Here is a 22,174-nt window from a genome sequence, read left to right as displayed (position 1 = left end):
ATTGAGGCTCCCCGCATCGACGGACAAGATCGTCTCTTGAATGTTAACAGAAATAACGCAAGGTTACATTTAATAAATGTAGGTAAACCCACCCAGAGTTTATGTAACGTAGTCGGGACCAATTTAAATTTAAACGCAGCACCCAACAACGGCTTTGAGAAAAGATATATTTTGATTAACACATACGTTTTCAGCTCAAAATATGTAGCTTAGATCTGGGCTCTACTCTCACTCAGATTAGGGGGTAATCTGTGGCTCTACTAGTCTACAGCTACCAGCGTTGCTGCACCCATTGTGTACAGATCTTCTTTGGTGACAATCGGTGTTATCACCATTATTATGATAAAATAACTTGTACCAATTTTTTTTTCTTTTCATGATACATTTGAAATCGTAAATAAAATATTTTTCCTGCTTTCTTTCAAAATCGCCACCACTGTTAAAATTATTTCTTAAGAAAATATAATTATCCGCAAGTACGACCATCTGTCTAATTTTAGGGCAGGTACAGCTTAAGTGGTTGCCTAGTGATTGTTTATCTGTTCTATGTTTGTATCTATGTTTGTTTTATGGCGTTAAATAAATGTATTTTCTTTCTTTCTTTTTCTTTCTGTGAGGGATCGTAGAAATATCGACGTTCTGTCATTACTTTTCAACACTCTGCTGGCAGCCAGTATCGGTTACCGTCGAGTTACCAATCTCCTTTTAGCCTGTCCTTCTACCTCTTCCAAAACATACTCTAAATCGTTTACAGTGCAAGCTGCCAGGCTGTGGAATCGGTTACCGACCTTCATCAGGCAATCTCCCACCGTATCTTTCAGGGAGGGCTTGAGAAGGATGAGGCTTACACCTTCTCCTTAAACATTTGAGGACATTTGATGACTCTTAAACTCACTTTTTGTCGGACCCTAACTGGTTACTCCTCTCTCCTCTCATCTACTTAAAGGTTGACTGGTAGAGATCCCTTAAAGGGATAAGTCCGCCTTTGTACAAGTATCTCAAAGTTGGTCAATTGTGTTTTGTTTCCTTTCTTTTGTACAATAAAGAGTTCCTCCGTTTTTTCGTCTGTTAAAAAACTTAAAAAAGAACCACGATAGTTGCGAAGTCCGGTATTTAAGAGGTTGCTCTGAAAGCATTATTTACCGGCCCGCATACTGCATACCAACCTCATACGACGTAATAAGAAAACAATTTAAACTTGTAAATATTTACTTGCACGCATCTTGCGTCTGCAGGTGAATGTTTTTCATATCCTGTGACGACTTTAATGTCAGATCTAAATGCTCTGTGTCCACATTTATTTAAAACCGTTATGTCAGGAATTTTCACAAGGTTCTGGTCTCGTTATATTATTACTACAAATAGCTGAGGCAGCGAAATTGTCACTTGCAGTTTGCATTGCAGTAGGTATACTATACGTCTCAGTATTGGGACAGATGAAGCGTTTATTATCATATCGTTATCATCAATTTCAGCCGTAGGATGTCCACTATTGTACATAGGCATCCCCCATAGACCGCCAGTTGCTTTGATTAGAAGCGTGTGGTGTGTGGATACAACGAAGTATCACAAAATAATTCGGAATATCTCATGTGGTTGGAGGTCAACTGTCCAAAGTTTTTCAAGAATTTTCAGTTTAGGTCGACAAATATTTCAGTACATTCAAAGTGTAACGTGTCCGTAAGATAGCTGTCACCTTGTAACTACTCGTACACACCTATATAATTAACGTTTACTTGTTGTTTCTTTAAAAAAATATGGCTCTGTCCATTGGAGGACAATTTTGCCAGTGTCTAGTAGTTTTTGCCGTTGTAAATTGTAGAAAACGAAATATGAGAGGTAATGGTGGATGAACGAGGACAGTGCGAATCAACCTTATTCAACGTTTACTTACTTATTAAAAACTAAAACGCCTAATAATGACTGTATATAGGGTGGATAATTTCAGAGTAGGCTCTTGAACAAAGCGTGTAAAAGACAGTCCTGCGACCTTACCAAATCGGCATGTTTAAAATCTATTGTTAATGAAAAACAAAACACATTCATCGCAACACATCCTCACATATCTCATCATGGAAACGGAGCCTAAAGCCGCATTCACATTTATCTATCGTGATGTGTTGTGATGCTCTCTGTCTGTCTCTCTCTATCTATCTCTCTTTATAACTTGTGATGCGACACAACACAAGCCGTCATAACACAATGCATAAGATAAATTTGAACGCAACCATAAGTATAAAATGTATGAAACCCGCAACCATAAGTATAAAATGTATGAAACCGATACCGTTCTGATGTGTCACGACACAACACGACAGATAAATGTGAATGCGGCTTTCCTTCGTATTTTATCGGAAAAGTTCGTATTTATCGTGCTCTCTCAATTAGCTTCAGCAGGGCTACTACGAAACTCGAAACTTGAAGTTCGTATCGTACCGTCCCTCTCGCTCTCGTATTAAATAGTATAAGTGTCAGAGGAACCGCACAACACGAACTTCGAGTTTCGAGTTTCGTAGTAGCCCTGCTGTTCCCATCTTACTGCTGTTTTGATATTTGACACTAACAAGTTTCATATTTTAATACATATGAAAATGTCACTCATTTAATACAATAATTGACACATCGGGTGCCATCGTATTCCGATTAAGATCCCATTGTTCCTGATGGAGATACATTAGTTATGCACTATATATACCTATAACCCGGGCCCGCGCTTGGCGATTCCAATGGCGCCAGGTATTCAAATAGTTTCGGCGCATCGGCCAGCGCTTGCGACATCAGCCCGCCAGGCCACTCGAGGCACCCGACCCGTCGACCTGGACAGTGAACTCTCTAATCTCGATACTATTGGCTATGCATTTGTTGATACCTAAACAAATCGTTTTATAGATTACTAAGTAATGCATTGTGCAGTACAACCAGAATATTAATGTCAATCCGGGACTCGTCGGTTTTCTTGAAGGTTCTGAAGATTCAAAAAAGGTAGAAAAGGAAAACATATTTTGTTTCGAGTTCCGAACGACTTTACTAAACTATAGGCTATTAATCTGCGTTTTCATCAATAATGTGCGAGGATGTGTTAAGAGGAATGTGTTTTTCATTAACCAATAGAAACGCTTCATTTACCTCGCCTCGCATAGCACATCTCTGGTGGAAAAAGCTGAGCGTAGCTAATGGTTAATGAAAAACACAGTTTTATTTTTTATTTGACTGGATGGCAAACGTGGGTCTCCTGATGGTAAGAGATCACCACTGCAGTATTGGAGATGCGTTGCCAACCTAGAGGCCTAAGATGGATACCTCAAGTGCCAGTTATTTCACCGGCTGTCTTACTCTCCACGCCGAAACACAACAGTGCAAGCACTGCTGCTTCACGGCAGGATTAGCGAGCAAGATGGTGGTAGCAACCCGGGCGGACCTTGCACAAGGTCCTCCCACCTGCAAAACCTACAGTCCCCGTAACACATTAAACGTGCAGTGGAAACGCAGCTTTAATCGCTTCTAGACGCCAACGGTTGCAGGTTTTAGTTCGGTTCGATCTCTGCATGCACTTAGGCTTATGATTTTCATATTTACTATGACCATGACCTTAAAATATAAATATGTCAAACCGTTTCATCTTCGCGAAGAAAATTGACAGGATTTGTGCGCAACTCCTTCCTTGCGGATGGATGACTTCAAGAGTTTCAAATTCAATAAGAATGAAGATTTTTCAGATATCATGAAAATAATCCTACACGCCCTATGTTAGTTGATTTGTCGACTCCTTTAATACATAGGTATTATACTTATACCTTGACATTGCTTCAATGAAACGCTTTTAACTGGCACTGCTTAATTGCTAAGATTGTTTAGCTGTCTGCCACTTATTTTTATTAGGCGCTGGACATACGTATTAGAATATTTACAATCATTAACAACCGAGACACAGTAATAGGTACCTACTCCATCAGATGTTTTAAATTTCTTCACTCACAATATATACGTGGTAGCCCATGGAAAACCTGGGTATGTCCCTATGAATGTCAAAAAAGAAAATGCTATGTGATGATAATGTCAGAGCAGCATCTGATTTTGTCATTGTCTCGCCCATTGACCTATGTGCGACTGTCCCGTACCCTAGCCCAGGGAAATATGAATGCACCACCAGAAGGCCAGTTGTGGTGCCGAGGTTGACGGTCTACCTTCTGAGATGGAATAGGATAATAAACAGATGGAGTTTGCGTCTTTCTTGTACTCGTAGGTATGTGCAACGCTACATTTCGTGTAATGCCATTTACTCGAGAACTACATAAACTTTATAAGATTGTTTTATTAAATTACTAACTCGATACAATCAAATCGAATAAATTAACAATATGCTACAAAATTTAGTTCTTGACGTACCTAAAACGCATTACATCAAATGACTCTACATAGTTTAAATCGCGCATCCCACAGGAGAGACTACTTGTGTTTTTTTATCTGTTTAATACTGCTATATCACTAGGAAGTCGTGTCGCCCCGCTGCCATGTCGTGTCGTATCGTATCCGACTAATTAGTACACGTTGTGCTTAAATAGAGCGCTACATTGCATCTCTGATTTTGCCTACAGAGTTCGGGTCTTTATAGCTCTACTTGTGTATGTAGCCTTGTTGTGTATACAGGTTGGCTCATTTAGATCGGTCAGTATGGGAAAGTCTGAAACTATAAGACGTACGAAGATCTGTTCGTAGCAACCATGTCATCGATTTTAAGAAAAACTGCATTCATACATTTAAAAAAAACTTGTACTCTACTCGGGAATCGAACCCGGACGTTTTGAAAAATAAAACTTACCTATATTATTTAAGAATATGAAAACAATGCATTTTGTTCATTCTAAGTGTCGTTTCATAGTTAGCATTTATCTACACTATAGATATTCACATAGAAATAAAATAATGTTAGGTTTTTTAAAACAGACCTTCTTCGATTCCCGTACAGAGAACAAGTTTTTTTTTATTGTTTGAATGCAGTTTTCCTTGTTACTAAAATCGATGACATGGTTCCTAAGAACTGATCTTCGTTTCACTTTCCTTTACTGACCGATCTAAATGAGCCACCCTGTATATCCTAACAGTTGGGCTAACTTAATACCTCTGGTATATCAGTGAAAGCCCTCTTGTGGTGCGGTTAATAATCAAGAGTCTATCAGCGGAGCGACCTCAGAAGGCCGCAGCTGGACAAACACGCTGTTTGAAACACGTATGTATTTTGTAATTACACCGAATGAGATCACCGACGTATCGTAGATATTCCTACTTAATAACAATAATAAGTGACTCTCACGGCACGATGGCTTCCCTCAGAGACTATGGTAACGGATGCTTCACGCTGATTGATGGGAAAAATGCTAATTGTTTAGCTTACATCTCTCTGTACATTTTGAACCGACTGTAGAACAGTCGTTCTATGGATACCTATTGACAAAACATTTCTTACACCATTATGTTGCTCTCGCTACAGTAAATGAAAGAAAAAAGAAAGGAAAAAAGAAAATATACCTTTATTTAATGTCATAAAAAGCATCACAATCACAGAACAATAGATAAAAAGACCAGACATGGTAAATGACGCTAAATGCTTAGGTATATTATATGTACTATATTCAAAGAGATATTTCTTACTTTTTCACTGGCCAACAGTTACGTACCTAATATAATATAGTATACTGTTGGTACAGTCAATAGTTATAGGCACTTGCGAGGTATATAGAGCAAAGCTAAAATGTAGAGTTCACAAAATTGACTTTTTATTCGATATTGTAATTGATGTATCTAAGAAAACTGATTAGCTACGTGTAAAATTAAATTACTGCACCTATTACTGCAATATTATATAGCGTCAGAACGGGAGTTGTGTGTGGGTGTTGTTGTGTGCCTTTGACACGTAAAAAAAACTACGTAAAAATATTATGCACTGTAAAATAAGTAACCTTATCTTTCGTGTCGTACCTACATGCTTGGTAGTGATGTACACACTTACAAGCTCTATTCGAATAAAATAATTTCATTATTCAGTTCGGCTGCCCTAGAAAATAATAAGTAGAACATTCGGTCGGAAAGCTAGATTTCTAGCAATTTTTACGCGGCTAACGGTGGATTATTCTATTTTTACCGTAGGCGATCTCCCACGCATCCCGGTTTAGTTCCCGCTACCGCAGTAGCAGGTGTGAATGTTTACTTTTCACCTACTCGTTAAAGTGTAAATTATATTTGTACGGAAATGTAATTAAGCGGGCCGCCCAGGAACGAAATTTAAGCAGCGTTTCCACCAATAATGTGCGACGATGTGTTGCGAGGGATGTGTTTTATTTCATTAACCATAGAAACGCTTCATTTACACATCCTCGCACAGCACATCTCTGGTGGAAACAGCTGAGCGGAGCGAGGCGAGGTAAATGAAGCGTTTCAGTGGTTAATGAAAAACATATTTCTCGCAACACATCCTCGCACATCTTCGGTGGAAACGCTGCTTTAGTCGAGCACTTTTACTGGCGATTTTCACAGAGCACTCGTGCTGGTCAAACACGATCGTTGACTTTTATATAACATCCTTAGCTTGAGTTGTTACAAGTTACTATCGAAGATGTGGAGGGGTCCATATCGGCTCGCATTAGGCTCGCATACTTGTTGAAAGTCCGAATGTAATGTTTGTCATAATGATCGTTTGTCATAACTCTTTTTTCTCTGAATCCAATAATTGTTCAGAATTGTTATAAAACAAACCTAACCTATTGTTTTCTATGGAATGACCATTACTATTCAAAAATTTCAGAAAAAAATAAGGTGGGAAAAATTATGACAAACGATGATTCGGACAAACATTACATTATGACTAGCGAAAAGTATGCGAACTTTGGCGCTCCCGATGTGAAAAGGGGAAGAATGTGTGTAGAGCTCTATTGGCAATGCAATAATCAAGTACCTACCGTCAGCAAAAAAGGGAAATTATAAATAGTATACCTAGTTCTGAATTAGTTTATTACACAACAGAAAACAGTAAACCATTTTGAATTTGAATTTGTACCTAATAACAAATTAATAATAAAAAATTAGATTACTTTTATTCAAGTCTTGAGTTAAGCTAAGAAAGTTAACCCTTATAACTGATGACAGTTGATTTTGACACTAATGTGGCCAGTGTTTTCACATTATCCGTCATTGATTCACCAGATCGGCGCAAGTAAAATGTAATCGGAACATCATCTGATAGGGGTACCATATATCATGATTCATACATTTTACTTTCTCCGAATGCCCGCTAAATATCGGCCTCCAAATCAGATATCAGTTCGAATACATGAAAACGTTGTCCTAGTCATAAAAAAATATGTACAAACGTTAAGGCAATACGTACATGTTTTGTTTGTGTCTGACAAACGCAAATATCTAAGTGACATATAAAGACAAACGAATGTTACATAAGCTTATTAAGAAAGTTTTAAAAAAGGTGGAAAATAAATATTTCTGGGAAAACTCATTCCCCATTCGCAAATAAACAATAATGCTAATGTTTTTAGGTACATTACTAAATTTTGTTTTTAAACCTTTAAATTTTATTTATTAATAATTGATAGTAGTCTTTATAACTTAAAAGTACCTACGTTCATCAAAATATAAAACTGACTTACGTTTTAATTAATTGCCTAAGTAATCAAACATGCCGATTATCGTCTGACCTTATTCAGCGCAGTCGCGTGCATCCTCCATTGACTTCATCACAAAAAGACTTATAATTAGTGCCGTGAAATAAAGGTGCTGGCTGACCCAAGCATTTTATGTATTTAATAGACTAAGCCCTCATAAGCAAGATCATCTTATGAAACTGGTTTTATTTATAGGCATGTTAAGCCGTCGAAAATGATTAAGTTGACCGTTACGAGAGCTTTTTACACACTTAATTATAGTTCTTTGTAATTAATTTACAACGCAATAATCATCTAATACCTACTAAATAAAAAACTGTCCGTCGGTTTTAATGCCGTCATTAAACGGTTCAGCATTATGTCTGGGACTGGGACCGTCGGTCGGTTGTCTTCCGTGATTCCGTTGCGCCGCTGGGCCGCTTGTCGGATTATGCATCATCATTTTCATCTCACAAAGGAATCTCGGTCTCGCCCAAATACCAACATAATCAGTGCTGTGACCGGTCGCGGACCCTCGCTTACTCATGCCTGGTGACGTCATCGATTAACGTATGAGTAACAATCAGGAAAAAATCAAATGTGTTGTTAAACAATCACATCTCGTTCTTAGAAGCCTTAGAACGTTCGTGGTGAAGAAACGTTTCGGTCATTCGGTTGCGTCGTTAACCAGTGAATCCTACTTTTGAGGCCGGCTCTAGGTCACAGGGACTCATCGTGTTTACCTTTTTACTTTCATCTTGGCGTGTCGGTTCAACAACTTGACAAGGCCACGTCTAACTACGCAGTGCATAGGTTTGTTTACTACGTAATGGAAAGTGGAAGGCAGTTGTACTTATGTAAATAAACTGCAGGTGCGAGAATGCTATACGGTCCACTGATTGTTACCGTAGGGCACGCATCTAGAATACCTATATCTTAAGTTTCAAATTGGTGGGTAGGAATGCTCATGGTATGCATATTTAAATTCGCGCATTTGGCTCACTATATGGCTGCTTTGTCTACAGAAAAATAAAGCGTGTCAAGTCCAAGAGCGGAATTTACAAAAAGGCTGATTTGGCGCGAGACTAATTGTATTTATTAGCAAACATGCGCTAACATACTTATTTAGAGTAAAACGGATGGAGCAGTTAGCTAGGTCGCTTCAGGATGAAATGTAATTAAACATTGCATTCCTTAGATAAGGAAGGCCGTCCATGTTAACGACGGTTCATCACGAACAAAGGCCTCGCGATGACATTGCCTCATCTATAGGCAAATAGAAATAGGATGATGATGTTAGGTATAAGTAAATGAAATTCTGCTGTACCTAATATCGACTTTTAACTTGAATTCTCTTTCTGGGGTTTGCGGTTGCAGTTTGTAAAATTTAAAATTCATGCCATCCATTAAATTGGTTCAAAATTGTTGCATGTTATGTATCTACCTCTATATAATATATAGGTACACTTAACGATAATGTTTGAATCTACTTATAAATACTGATATTCCTATGGGAATATACCTACCTATGTTTTCATCTAACCAAGTTAAGTGCCATATCTGAATTTAAGTAACAAGCTTCTATCTGATTTAACCTCCAATATAATAACAATTTATCATTAAGGTATTTCAAATAAACTTAGATTCATAGTGTTAGTAAAAGTTACTTGGAAGCTATGTTAGTAGGTATTTCATGGCCTTAATATTTAATAAAATGTATTTATAATGTTTTATTTAAAGTCCAAAAACAATATTAGTACCTATTAGTTACAGGCGAACTACATTTTATAATGTAGGTATGTATATTAAATTAACATCATCCTAGTTCATCTGACCGACGAAGATAGTACGAACTAATGGAGTGGACGAAGGTTTGGTTTAGACTCTAAACTATAGAGAAACAAACACATCGGATATGCCTAGAATAGGGTTCCGTAGCCGTTACGAAAAAATCAAGTAGTATTTTTCTAACGATTTCGTATTGTGTAATCTTCCAAGTTTTCTCAAGCAATTTTAGCCGTTACAATTTTCCTTGTAAATTGGATATACTTACTAACATCCTGAATTTTTCGAATTTTTGCATCCTACAGTTTAGATTTTAGTTTGCACTTTAAAGTTGAATATTTCGCAAACAGATCACTGAATCGAAAAATCGTCTTGCCCCACAATAGTTTTAAAAGACCTATCCAACCAGACCCCACATTATAGGGTATCGAGAAAAATCAATCACCCCCACTTTTCGTTTATGGAAGGTACAGTCGAACAAATTGAATCATGACCCAGCGTGGAACCTTCGCGCTACTAATGTCATGTTTTTTTTTTACTTTTTATTAGCTATTTTATCTTAAATTACAGCTTTCTAGTACTAATCTGAGTTTCTAGGTCTCTGAGCTTAACCGCGTACAGACAGACCGACATGGCGAAACTATAAGGGTTCCTAGCTGACTACGGAACCCTAAAAAGTATGATGCCCAATATGGCATTGAGTACGTTAACGGGTATATACTATACAATTATACACACTATTTTGTAAGCTCACATATATTTAAAAGAACCTACCATACGAACACAAAAAGCGTTGTGACACCGCACTGGCGCCTGAATGACTAGCCATTAATAACAAACGACTTGTTTAGCGGCTACAATCTTTTTTATTGTGAATCGAAGAGAATTGATGAAGATGTCAGTTGAAGAGTGTCACGACCTTTTGATTGGCGACGATGCATCGGGCAAGGATGAAGAATGTGCACTTCACAAGACCGACCGTGCTAAGTGCATTTTAACACTGCAAAAAATAAACATTGACATGATTCTCGGAGGAGCATTGCACAGCGGACTTGCATTGCATTATACCTACAATGACCGGATTTTTTATCTCTTACAATTATGGAGTCTATACTTATCTACTGAGATAAAATAACATTGAAAATGAAATACCTTCATAGTATAATAGTTGGCTTATCTGAGCCGTAATCAATCACGGTATATTGCTTACACTATCACTCGATTCGATTGCAACCAATTTGACCTTGTCTCATTAGGTACTCGTTGAGTTTCTTGCCGGATTCTTCTCAGCAGAGGTTTTTCCGAACCGGTGGTAGATTTTTTTTGACATTCATAAATGCTTGTTATAGCCTAAATTGAATAAAGATATTTTGACTTTGCCTTTGTACTGTCATATTTGTAAATGAGGAATCCATACGAAACTAACCGTATAACTTTGCCGTGATACAAATTATAAATAGATTCTATTTTTTTTTGTCTTGGATGATGATGAATCGCCTGCGCATCGGCTTGATGAAGATATGACACGACTTATCATCGAGGCGATCGGAGGTGAGAGTTGTGACTGTGCCAATGTTGCGTCTGCGATGCGTCCTTTTACAAGGTTGTGGTTGGCCCTTACTCTCACTTTTAAACAAATGTTTTATACTTTATATTTACCTCTTAAAGCATTGGTGCTTTGTGCAAATCTAGAAATTGTACATGCAAATGCCATTTGCTAATTGAATAACTTAATGATTTTGGATATTCCAACGACCTTCAATGATTTACTATCTATATGAATCTGTTCAGTGAAGAATAAAGGTACTCGCTGTCGGAGATTGAATCAGCAGATTCCTTAATTAAATTTGGAATATCACGAAGTGAAATCTTAGACTTGTGAAAATTGATAAATGATTCGTTTATTGTTTATAGTTTGTACAAATAAACGAAAGTTTTGCTCACAGCCTCCTTTCACTGATGTCTTTTGGTTCGCACTTAGATTCTGATCGTAGATAAAATAGATCGCACGATGTCTATCCGAATGTAGCGAATAGTGAGTGCGGTCAGGCTGGGCCTGGGAGAAAATAAATCATCAATTGGGTCGATCAAATGCCATGCTTATAATGCTCTGGCGTCATACTTAATCGCCAATTTACTTTCCCTCTGCTTTCTTTCTCTTAGGATTTATGTCCACTTTTACGTTATCGTGTCCTAATGGACTGGCGATAAGATTTATAGGTATACCTTTAGACTTTCGGCAGGTTTTTGTTCGGAACGTAGGTACGCCTTTATAAGCAAGAACTACAAAATAACAGATAAAGTACAATACAATACAAATATCACTTAAACACGACAAATCAATATAGTGAAATAACAAAAATTAAACAAGATAGACACCATATAGGTAGGCGATGCAAGTGTTCCTTCCACGAAAATCGCCTCAAAAAAGTCTAAATAACAGTTTTCCTAAAAAATAGTAAGATGGAAGATGTTTTGTCAAACAAGCGCTTGAGAGTTTTCAGAGTTTTTAGTTTTTTTTTTAAATATCTGTATCATTGTTGACAGATGGCACAGTTGCTAACTGTGCGGCTGAACAAAGCCGGGCCCGAGCCGCTCGGCTTTCGGCTGCAGGGTGGAAAGGACTTCGGCACTCCTCTCGTTGTTCAAAAGGTAAGGATTAATAAATTAAACACGAATTTGCTGACGTTACTTTAACATTGCATTGTCATCGAAACAGCGAAATCAAATTTAAAGTCAATCAAACTACACTACAGCAACCGATGGAAGTGGATAAAATTCACTTGCAAGTCTTAAGCATGTATAACACTATGAATATCAGTTTATCTATCTATTATTATTTTAACTCACTTTTTACATTTGAAACAGTTTTGCAACTTGAAACAGGTATTGTTTTTTTTCTTTCGTTATCATTGAAGGATTTTTCAAGTACCTACTTACAAACAATTACCTACTGTCAGTTTTCCTTGCATGATATTTCACTTCCTCGAATTCGGCTACATCTTGATCATGTTTAAATAAATTATTCAAGAAGCAGTTCAATCAAATAAATAACTGTAAAATATTTAGGTGCGTTTAATTTTACGCTTGGGTGTGGGTGGTGTACCAAAAAAGTACCTGCGTCTTCATGTTAGTACGACCGGCATCTTATATCGGAGAAAAGCAAGCATTCAATTATTCAATTACCTACCTATTTACGCAGTTGCTCTTACTTCTTTAACATAAACAATCCCAAACTAGCAACAAATCCATGTAGGTATTACCACCGTGGCAGCAACGGAAAATGTATTTTGTGAATTTTCTGTTTTGGCATCTGTTGCTCGTTTAAAAAAGGTATAGACATAAAGCTTCTCTAGATGTAGTACCCAGCTTGAACTGTAATTATTTAAATATATAGGTATGTATATACCTTATATAAAAAAGTGACTTTTCCGACAACCTAAGGACATAGCTTTGAACAGTTTCTTTCCTGTCAAATATCCGAGCTTTAGACTTTCTAACATGGCCCTGGCTACTTTTACAGTACCTATTAGTCAATTGGTAACATTAGTTTTTATTGACTCTGTTCAATATATGTATACTCGCAGTTCGATAAGCTATCTGAAGGAGCTTTTACCTCATCATTAACGGTTACTTGTCCCCGTTAAAGTAGTTTTTGACAGTCGTGACATATGTTCGATATAATTTAAAGACACCAATTTATTATTTTCGTACGTGCAGGTAGCGCGCGCTTGATTTATTTCTTACATTTTATTAACTGTATTTCTAGTAGATAATCTGTGTAGGTAAGTATCTAGAATCTAGATACCTAATTATATAAATTATTTTATTATTTAGATTCTAGATAATAAAATAATTTATATAATTAGGTGTGTTAACTGACAGGTTACCTGTCGGTATACCACTATAATTTAATTACTAGCTGTACCTACAACAGACATTAGTCATACGTGATGCATACCTAACTACAAAGGACAAAGAAATTATTAAGTATATTGATAGTTTTTTAGGGTTCCGTACCTCGAAAGGAAAAAACGGAACCCTTATAGGATCACTTTGTTGTCCGTCCGTCTGTCAAGACCCTTTTCTCAGGAACGCGTGGTGGTATCAAGCTGAAATTTTATATCAAATACTCAAGTCTACTGTCCCTTGGAGCTGTGAAAAATCAAACTTCTAAGCCAACGCAATCAAAAGATACAGCCGTTTATGCCGCAAATTTCCGCAAATTTTCGAAACTCGCAAGGGAATCAAAACCTACAGGGTAGGTACTTCCCGTGAACTCAGAATCTCGAAATTTGGTACGAAGCAAGGTCTTATAGCACAGATAAAGGAAAAATTGCGAAAACCGTAAATTTTTAGTTACATCATATAAATAAAAATATTTTGAACAATTTTAAAGTTACTTCCTACAGGTACGGAAGGCCGACTCGCACTTGGCCGGTTTGTTATTATGACGTTGCTAATCCTATCCAATTTCTTTCGAAATCTGCAAGGTTTTCGTTATGGAATTTTGTTTTTATATAAGTCTAATCGCAAAGGACACTCCATCGCACTTCCAGATTGAGGGGTCAGGAATCACCTTCGGGAATCACAGTCGAAAAAATTTGTAAATATTTTTTTATGAGGCTTTTATATTGTTCTAATCGCTCGAAGAACTAAACAGTTAGGTTCTAAAGTCTTTAATTTTCACGTCGTGTCGTGATGCCGACATAAGTATCTATCGAATAAGTAGGTATTTACAATGAGAAACAATGTCAACAGCGATGCTTATTGCTTGATGATGTTGATGTATTCTCAATAGCCTTAACGGTGCACGCTTGACATGTCTAATGAGTTACGGTAGGTACCTATATATATGTATATAACTAGATGGGTAATTAAATTCAACTTTTATTTTATTTGTCTTTCCCGGTAAGTTTTTTTTACTCTTGTTTTCGGTAATTAATCTACAATCTGCTAAATAGGCATCAACAATAGTGATAATACAAAACATACAAATCATCCTTTCTTTCATTGTTCATGCAGTAGGTACGTTATATTATAGGCGTTATAGCTAGCCCACAATTATTATCCGTGAAATGGTTTGTGTATGTTACTAATTTTACCTACTTACATCGTCAAAACTTCTATCAGGTTTTTACACTAATGTATATGTAAGGGTTTTCGCGACCGAACAAATGAAACAAAAACTTCGAACGAAGTCTAATAACTAGGTATACCTAATGTTTATTTAGTAAATTGTTCAGCCACAAAATTATCTGGCACAGCGCTGAGCTAGATAGTGTCGCGTGCATCGTGGACACCCGATATAGCGCGTCCCGCGTCCCACGCCTTCGCCTAGAGTGCGTCATTCATGAGTCCAGAACGAGTCCCTGACCCTGTCGTAGTGAACTCTAAAATTTTATTACTACAAGTACGAAGGCATACAACTGGCCATTAGAGTCTTGTCCAAACATTACAGAGGGCAACTGTGGAACCTTATCGATGGCATTGAAGTGCATGCCAACAAAAATATGTTACGATAAGTAACTATTTTGTGAATGCTCAAAGCCAAAAACTGAGTTCCAATATGTCTTTTACTGCCCTTAGCATAAAATCACCTCGTCTATCAAGGATAGGTACTATTAACGCAATGATTAAACAGAGTTCATTACATTATAAAGTACACGAAACGTGTCCCATCAGCTATGATTTGCCGACCGGTTTGTAATGTTCAAATCATTTGCGTTAATCTCTCGGCAATGACTCCAGCCAGTCATGAATTAATACCTGATGAACGCTCTTGACCATTTCATGACCCATAATACTGCTTTATATTTACTTCTCAGTAAAGTCGTAATAAAATTACTGAAACAATAAAAATATTTTATGTCAGTTCTGTTGGCGTTGCTTGGTTTCGTTTTGAGACTTTGATTTAACATCTGTTTTTCTCTGCAATGGTGTTATTTATTATTTATTAAACAAACCATTTGACTTTTAGTTATAATAACCTAAAATTTTTGTCCTTTCAACGGATTCAGATCAGACTTACTACAAAATAGGTATATACATAATCTTAGAATGTTCTTAGCAGCTAGCTGCCAAACAATTTAATTCCAAGTCCTAGGGGCACCACAGAGCAGAACCTTGTCATCGTAACATTTGTGTCATTCGATAAGAAGTGTTATAGACAAATCTAATTGATTACTATCACAAAGGCCTATGTACACGGCTTATGTTTTAGGCGCAGACGACGCACATTTATCGCACTTCAAATGAGGTCTTAATTATTTTTGTACTAAGTAAGCTTTATGAGAATTTTGTGCGACGAACGTTCACGAAAGTCGCGTCGTCTGTGTCAAAAAAATATGCAGTCTGCGGGGCATAAGGGCATAAAATACTATAAGAGAAGATGACCACGTCCCCTCTAATCGGGACTAAGGGACAGGTTTTTACTCGGTCTGCATTCCTGAAGATATGGCGTCACCAATACTTTCACTCCGCTGCCTCACCTCCAACATTTAACTGGTCGCTTAAGAAAAATTTTAAAATGGGTCATCATATTAAATTTTAACATAAACTTACCAACACTGCATTTTAACGCACATTGTCAATTGTGGTGTTAATTTGTGTGTGCCTTATACGTGGAAACAATGTGGCTCATAAAATGCTAACGTAAACGGATTGCCCATTTGGGATAAAATGCACGTCAATAGGTGTTATCTTAACGACAACTCCTTTTAAGTTCACATGTGGAACGTTATGTTATGTATCAAGTTAGATACCTACACACACATTCGTAGTATCTGTCTCTTGTGTTGGCAGTAGGTAGTCGTTTAACTAAGACACTATATTTAATTCCTACTTCTCTTAATTTGTAACCATATTTATGTATGCACAGAATTAAGAATACGAGAAATATAATTGTTATCGTGAATGTATATGAATACTATACTTCCAGAATAATAGATGTTGCCTCTCCTGCTATCACACGCACGTTTTTTAGGGTTCCGGAGCCAAAAAGGTAAAACCGGAACCCTTATAGTTTCGCCATGTGTCTGTCTGTCTGTCTGTCCGTCCGCGGCTTTGCTCAGAGTATATATGTAAACCATGCCGACAAAATAGTACAATAAAAAAAATTTTTTTTTGAGTGTACCTACCTACCTCCCATAGACGTAAAGTGGGGTGATTTGTTTTCCCATCCAGTCTTGTAGTGTGGGGTATCGTTGGATAGGTTTTAGAACCATTAGGCGGTTGCTAAAACGATTTTTCGATTCAGTGATTTGTTTGCAAAATATTCAACTTTAAAGTGCACATTTTCATTACAATCGAGCGCAGAGAAAAATGCAGAATGGTAGTAAGTATATTAAACTTAAAAGGAAAATTAAGTATAACGCTTAAGTTTTCTTGAGAATTATTAGTATTTTAAAAGTAAATAGCAGCCTAAGGTATAAAGTATACAATACTTGGAATATTCCGTACAAAATACCGAAATAACCTATTTTTGAGGAATTTGTTAGAGATTAAGATGGGCAAATAAATACGCAGCTTTTTAGCCTATTGGAGCTTTAGAAGAATATTCATCATCATTAGTGAAGCAAGAATTACGGAATAATGATTAATTTCATTATCATGGCCTCATCGTACTTAAGTGTATTATACATAGATACGACGATTTCCGAAGGATTTAAGTCTTTATAATGGCTATTCGTTTTCTATTCTTATTGTCCTGACACCGGTTATTGTTCTTGATCGGTTATTGTTCGGTTGGTTGGTTCTTGTTTGATGTCAGAATTAGATTTTTTTATTTGCGAAAACATGTATTTATTTACTTAAGTCACGGAGAGGCGATTTGCGAGTTGCCTATATATAAAGTGTCTTAACTATTTACCTACTTAATTTTTACCTATGATAATGGACCTACATACATAGATACTGACCAGACTTGGATATCGTTATCAATGTTATTAAAACAAATTAATACTTATCAATTTGTCCGGTTATCAATTTTATTGGCGCTTCAGACGAACCGACGGATGGTTCTATCTAAGGTTATCTCAAAACTACACAAAGATTATCGTCATTTATGTGAATTGCAAATGAACCTGAAGATTTCCACAGTGCATATAGATAGGTGCGCCAAGTTATAACTAATTGTGTGTAGGATTGTTGTATCATTTTTTTTCACAATCACTCCGATGTTGACAATTTATATTTTTCTCGCATCTTATTTCTTTTCTGATAGGAACCTTATTTGTTTCTTTTTTACATTTCCAGGGTGGAAATAGGTACACTGTAAGTACATACCTACACCTACATAATTTTGTAACGCAGTTTTAGCGGTTGCATCTACTTGTAACAATATATGATTGGTTTTTGGAGTCTTTTTGTATTTTTTTATTTCTACTCCAAATTTGTACTTTTACGATCATCCCGTAAAACCATATCGAAAACCGTCTCTCGATGAAAGCGAAACAAATGCCGCTAGTGCTGCTACTTAATTAGCGTAGTAGAAAAAAAGCAACCTGGGATATGTGTGCATAGGAGAAATTTGTGTCTAGACTCCTGTCCAGCAGTAGTGTAGGGGTTATAGCACGCAGCACGGAATGCTGAGGACCTGGGTTCGATTCCCAGTGCTGGTCTCTTTTTCTGGTTTTTCTGTGCATCCATGTCTCAGTTTGTATATCGATGTGTAACAGTATATGACAAAGTGCATGGATGGTTAATCCGGTTTAAAAAAATATGAAGCCAGCAGGTCTATCCGGAAATATGTGGATGATATCGATACAATAGCGTACAAATAACCAGTGATATCAAAACCAGATAGTCCTATTCCTACAACCGGACTTGGGCAGTTGCTGGCCGCTGGTGGCTGTTATACTTGTTATGCAACGGTCTGGTTCTATCTCCGATTCGAACACAATCTGAGTCACGTACTGGCTGGGATTTGTTTTGAAATTGGAACGGCGGCTGCGACAACAACGCCTTCTGTGGATTATCGCCAATGGTATTTTCTAATTACCTACCCGGCGGGTACGTGCCGAACGTTTGTTTACCAATAACCGTTAAATATAGGCTATTTGTTCAGGCTCAGGGCTTAGACTCTTAGAACTGAGCTTAAGTAAGTGCGGGCTTAAAAGCTACTTATTTTACATTCCGTTCGGAAATTAATATGATAGTATTTTATTTTGAGAGGGAGGAAACCGATCGTGCGGGTCATCATTTGTAAGGAAATGATCACCAACGCCCCCTTAAATACCAACTACTCAAGAAGAGGCATTGGTCGGTTGCAACATGTGTACCCTACCCAGTGTACCTTTAGTCCTAGTAAAATGAAAGACAATGAACTGTCGAGCATTTTATATTTCATAAGACACAATTTACTAAGTACCACAAAGTCGCAACAAAGATTTTTCCATTTAAGTTTATTTATCTTATTCGTAATCTGGAGTTAAATCGTGAAGTCCACGTTGCCTGTTTTGCATGTAAGGCTTGCCTTACGTGATGGTGTTGCATTTAATTTCTTGTTCTTGTTATTCCGCTGCCTTAAATGGCCAGCGCGTGCGCAGCGAGGGCCGCTCCATAGAAACAAGTAGGTAATAGCTACACAGAATGATGAACAAACAGCAACTTCTTCGTGATGTATGCCAATGCACGATTAGTTATTTGAAAAATAATTAACTAAGCACTGTTGTTGTTGTTATTTGTTATTCCGGGAACCAAAAAAGCATACAAGGTTTAAGTATTCGATTGTTCGTGTTCGCTCTAACAAATTTACTTATGGGGTAGATGTACTTAAATGCGTTTTTTGTCTTCATCCGTTCGTTGTTCGTGCAAATTATACAAATAATCCTTTTTTACCTTGTAATTATTGTGTTGCCAGCATTGTCATACTCGAGTCATAACTTCATACCACACATGCACTTGCATTGGCGCCAGCGCCGCCTTCGAGGCCACCGGAAGAAGGCTTTAAGGACTTGACACCGCTAAAAGCGATCGCTGCAGCATGCGTCCAGTCGTATTTATTAAAGCGACCGTATCTGTCACATTGTTGTATGTCATAACTTTTGTTTGAGAGTGTATTTGTTACTCATTCACGCTTAAAGAGCTGAACGAATAAGAATGAAATTTGGTGCCTATTACATGGATGTCGAAAACAATACATAAGCTACCATTATCCTGATTGACATTGTACGCATGTAAAATTCCAAAATCCCAACCGCTAAGTCTAGACATGGAATTTCGCGCAGGATTTTCATACACAGTAAATTTGGATACCACGATGGAAGCTTTGGGAATTCAAGTGGGAATTTAGTTACATATCGCCATTTAAATATGGTATCGCTGACATTAGCACGACGTTTTTGTCGCGGCCATAAAGCAAACATTCCTTTCTAGCCACTAGGCCCTGTACGAAAGGGATGGTTGCTTTCCACGATAAACGCTATGTATGGCCTTCCAAACCCGAGCTGCGTTCGCTTCGACAGGTCCGTAAAGACGCTTAGGCTTAGCGCTCAGTGTAACAAAACCTTTACATCACAAACAGATCCTGACAGCTGTCCGAAATGGAGGGGGTTACAAAACCATATAAATGACAAGAAATAATACGTGCGTGCATTTTGTGATACGGCACGCAAAGTTGACGCATGGTTGATGTGTTGAGATAAATCATGACGGAATCTGGTCGTTAGTGTGAAGTGTTTGTGACCTCTGTGGATTGTCTTTAATTACTTGCGGCAATTGCGAGTAAATTAACCTCATATTTTAGGTTTCAAGGTAGGTTAGGCTTTCGTTATAAGGTCGGGCGTAAGACATGTGGAAGGTGCGTTGAATTAAGCTGACTTACTCGTATGTGGTTGAACATGTTCTGAGTAATGAGAGTTGTATTATTTAAAGACTTGTGGGGTTTTGAGTTGACCTGAGGAGTACCTTTTAAGTACTTAGGTGTCGTTGTTTACTACATACTAATATCTTTGTGGGCATATACTAGCCCTTTCTTAAAAATGCGAACGTATAGTTTTTCTTCTCAAGGGAGTTATGACTTTAGTTTTAGAAACCGGCCAAGAGCGTGTCGGACACGCCTGAAATAGGGTTTCGTAGCCATTACGGAAAAATTAAGTAATATTTTTCTAAGGATTTCGTTGTTTTTTTATTCGACTGGATGGCAAACGAGCAAGTGGGTCTCCTGATGGTAAGAGATCATCACCGTCCATAAACATCTGCAACACCAGGGGTATTGCAGACGCGTTGCCAACCTAGAAGCCTAAGATGGGATACCTCAAGTGCCAGTAATTTCACGGAATATTCCAAGTTTAGGTATATTTTATACCTTAGGCTGCTATTTACTCTTAAACTACTAATAATTCTCAAGAAGACTTAACTTTTCCTTGTAACTTTGATATACTTATTACCATCCTGAATTTTTTCCAATTTTTCCACCCACCGGGTTAGATTTTCTAAAAAATTGCACTTTAAAGTTGAATATTTTGCAAACAAATAACTGAATCGAAAAATCGTTTTAGCAACCCCTAATGGTTTTAAAATACCTATCCAACGATACCCCACACTACAAGGTTGGATGAGAAAAAAAATCACCCCCACACGTCCAATGTCCATGGTAGGTACCCTAAAAATATTTTTATTTGAATTTTTTATTATATCTACCACTTTGTCATAGTTTACATATATATTCGTGCAAAATTACAGCTTTCTAGCATTGACAGTCCCTGAGCAAAGCCGCGGACGGATAGACAGACAGACAGCAGACATGGCGAAACTATAAGGGTTCCGTTTTTGCCATTTTGGCTACGGCACCCTAAAAAGTAAGTAGTACGTCATTTTCAGACTAAAGAGGTTTCAAGTCAGCCAATGTTTTATTTACATCTTTAAAACTTAGCTATAACCCAATTTTACATCATAAAAACTTTCCACGCATCATGACACTTCGTTATTTTTATATTTTAATTTTATATCAAATTGTTTTGCAATCATTTTAGTAAATATTTTTTTAGCATGTTGGAATAATACTTAGCTTAACATTATCTAGGTACGGTAAACGATCGACTCGAAAAAAGTGACAATCAGGGGGCTACTACGCAATTCGAAAATAGACGTTCGTATCGTTTTGCTGACGCAAATATTATTTAACTAGCTTTTACCCGCGGCTTCGCACGCATAAACTATTCGGTCTGGTAGTTGCAATTGAAATTTTCGGGATGTTTAAAAAGTGACATGTAAAAGAGCCTTTTGCGGTTTTTGGGGTCAGTATACAGAATTTCTGATTTGGGTTTATAATATTGTCGATTGACAAAATTGAATTTCTTTGTCTAAAAATTATTTCCATGTGATTTTCGAATTAGAAATCAGTCATAAATTATAAAATGTTTTTGGTAAAAATTTCATTTTTAATATAACTAAGCTTTTTTTTGCTGACTGTACTTTTTGTCGACTGTACTTGTATTGTCACCCAAACTACATTTGCATAGCAAATTTCAAGTCGATGCCATTAACCGTTGTTCCGTCTCGTGGAGACGATCCTGGCCGGACTACCAGGATGTCATGTCACTACCAGATTATTGTATTGTCACGAAATTTAAATAAGTATGCCAAATTTCAAGTCAATCCAACTGCTGGAATTTGGTCTAATTTAACTTGCAAGATTTGTTTACAGACAGAAAGGCAAGAGGAAAGGTGAATCTAAATAAAAGCTTATAATAACAAACCTAATCTTACTGCCAGCCAGTAAACTAAAATGATTAAAG

At 37.2% G+C, this 22,174-nt stretch overlaps 1 protein-coding gene across 5 annotated transcripts in view; it reads left to right on the top strand.

Moving 5' to 3' along the window:
* The window catches only part of Zasp52 (Z band alternatively spliced PDZ-motif protein 52), a 52,030-nt gene that overhangs the window by 10,353 nt on the left and 19,503 nt on the right, over positions 1-22,174 (top strand). For all 5 annotated transcript variants that reach the window (XM_074095071.1, XM_074095073.1, XM_074095072.1 and 2 more), the window contains exon 2: positions 11,982-12,086. In XM_074095071.1, coding sequence (XP_073951172.1) covers positions 11,982-12,086 — 105 coding nt within the window. The remainder of the gene's footprint in view (positions 1-11,981; positions 12,087-22,174) is intronic.

The sequence above is a fragment of the Choristoneura fumiferana genome, chromosome 12, assembly GCF_025370935.1.
Source record: "Choristoneura fumiferana chromosome 12, NRCan_CFum_1, whole genome shotgun sequence".
Taxonomy (NCBI): domain Eukaryota; kingdom Metazoa; phylum Arthropoda; class Insecta; order Lepidoptera; family Tortricidae; genus Choristoneura; species Choristoneura fumiferana.
Note: the sequence above shows the minus strand (reverse complement) of the source record. Positions and strands in the feature narration are given on the sequence as shown.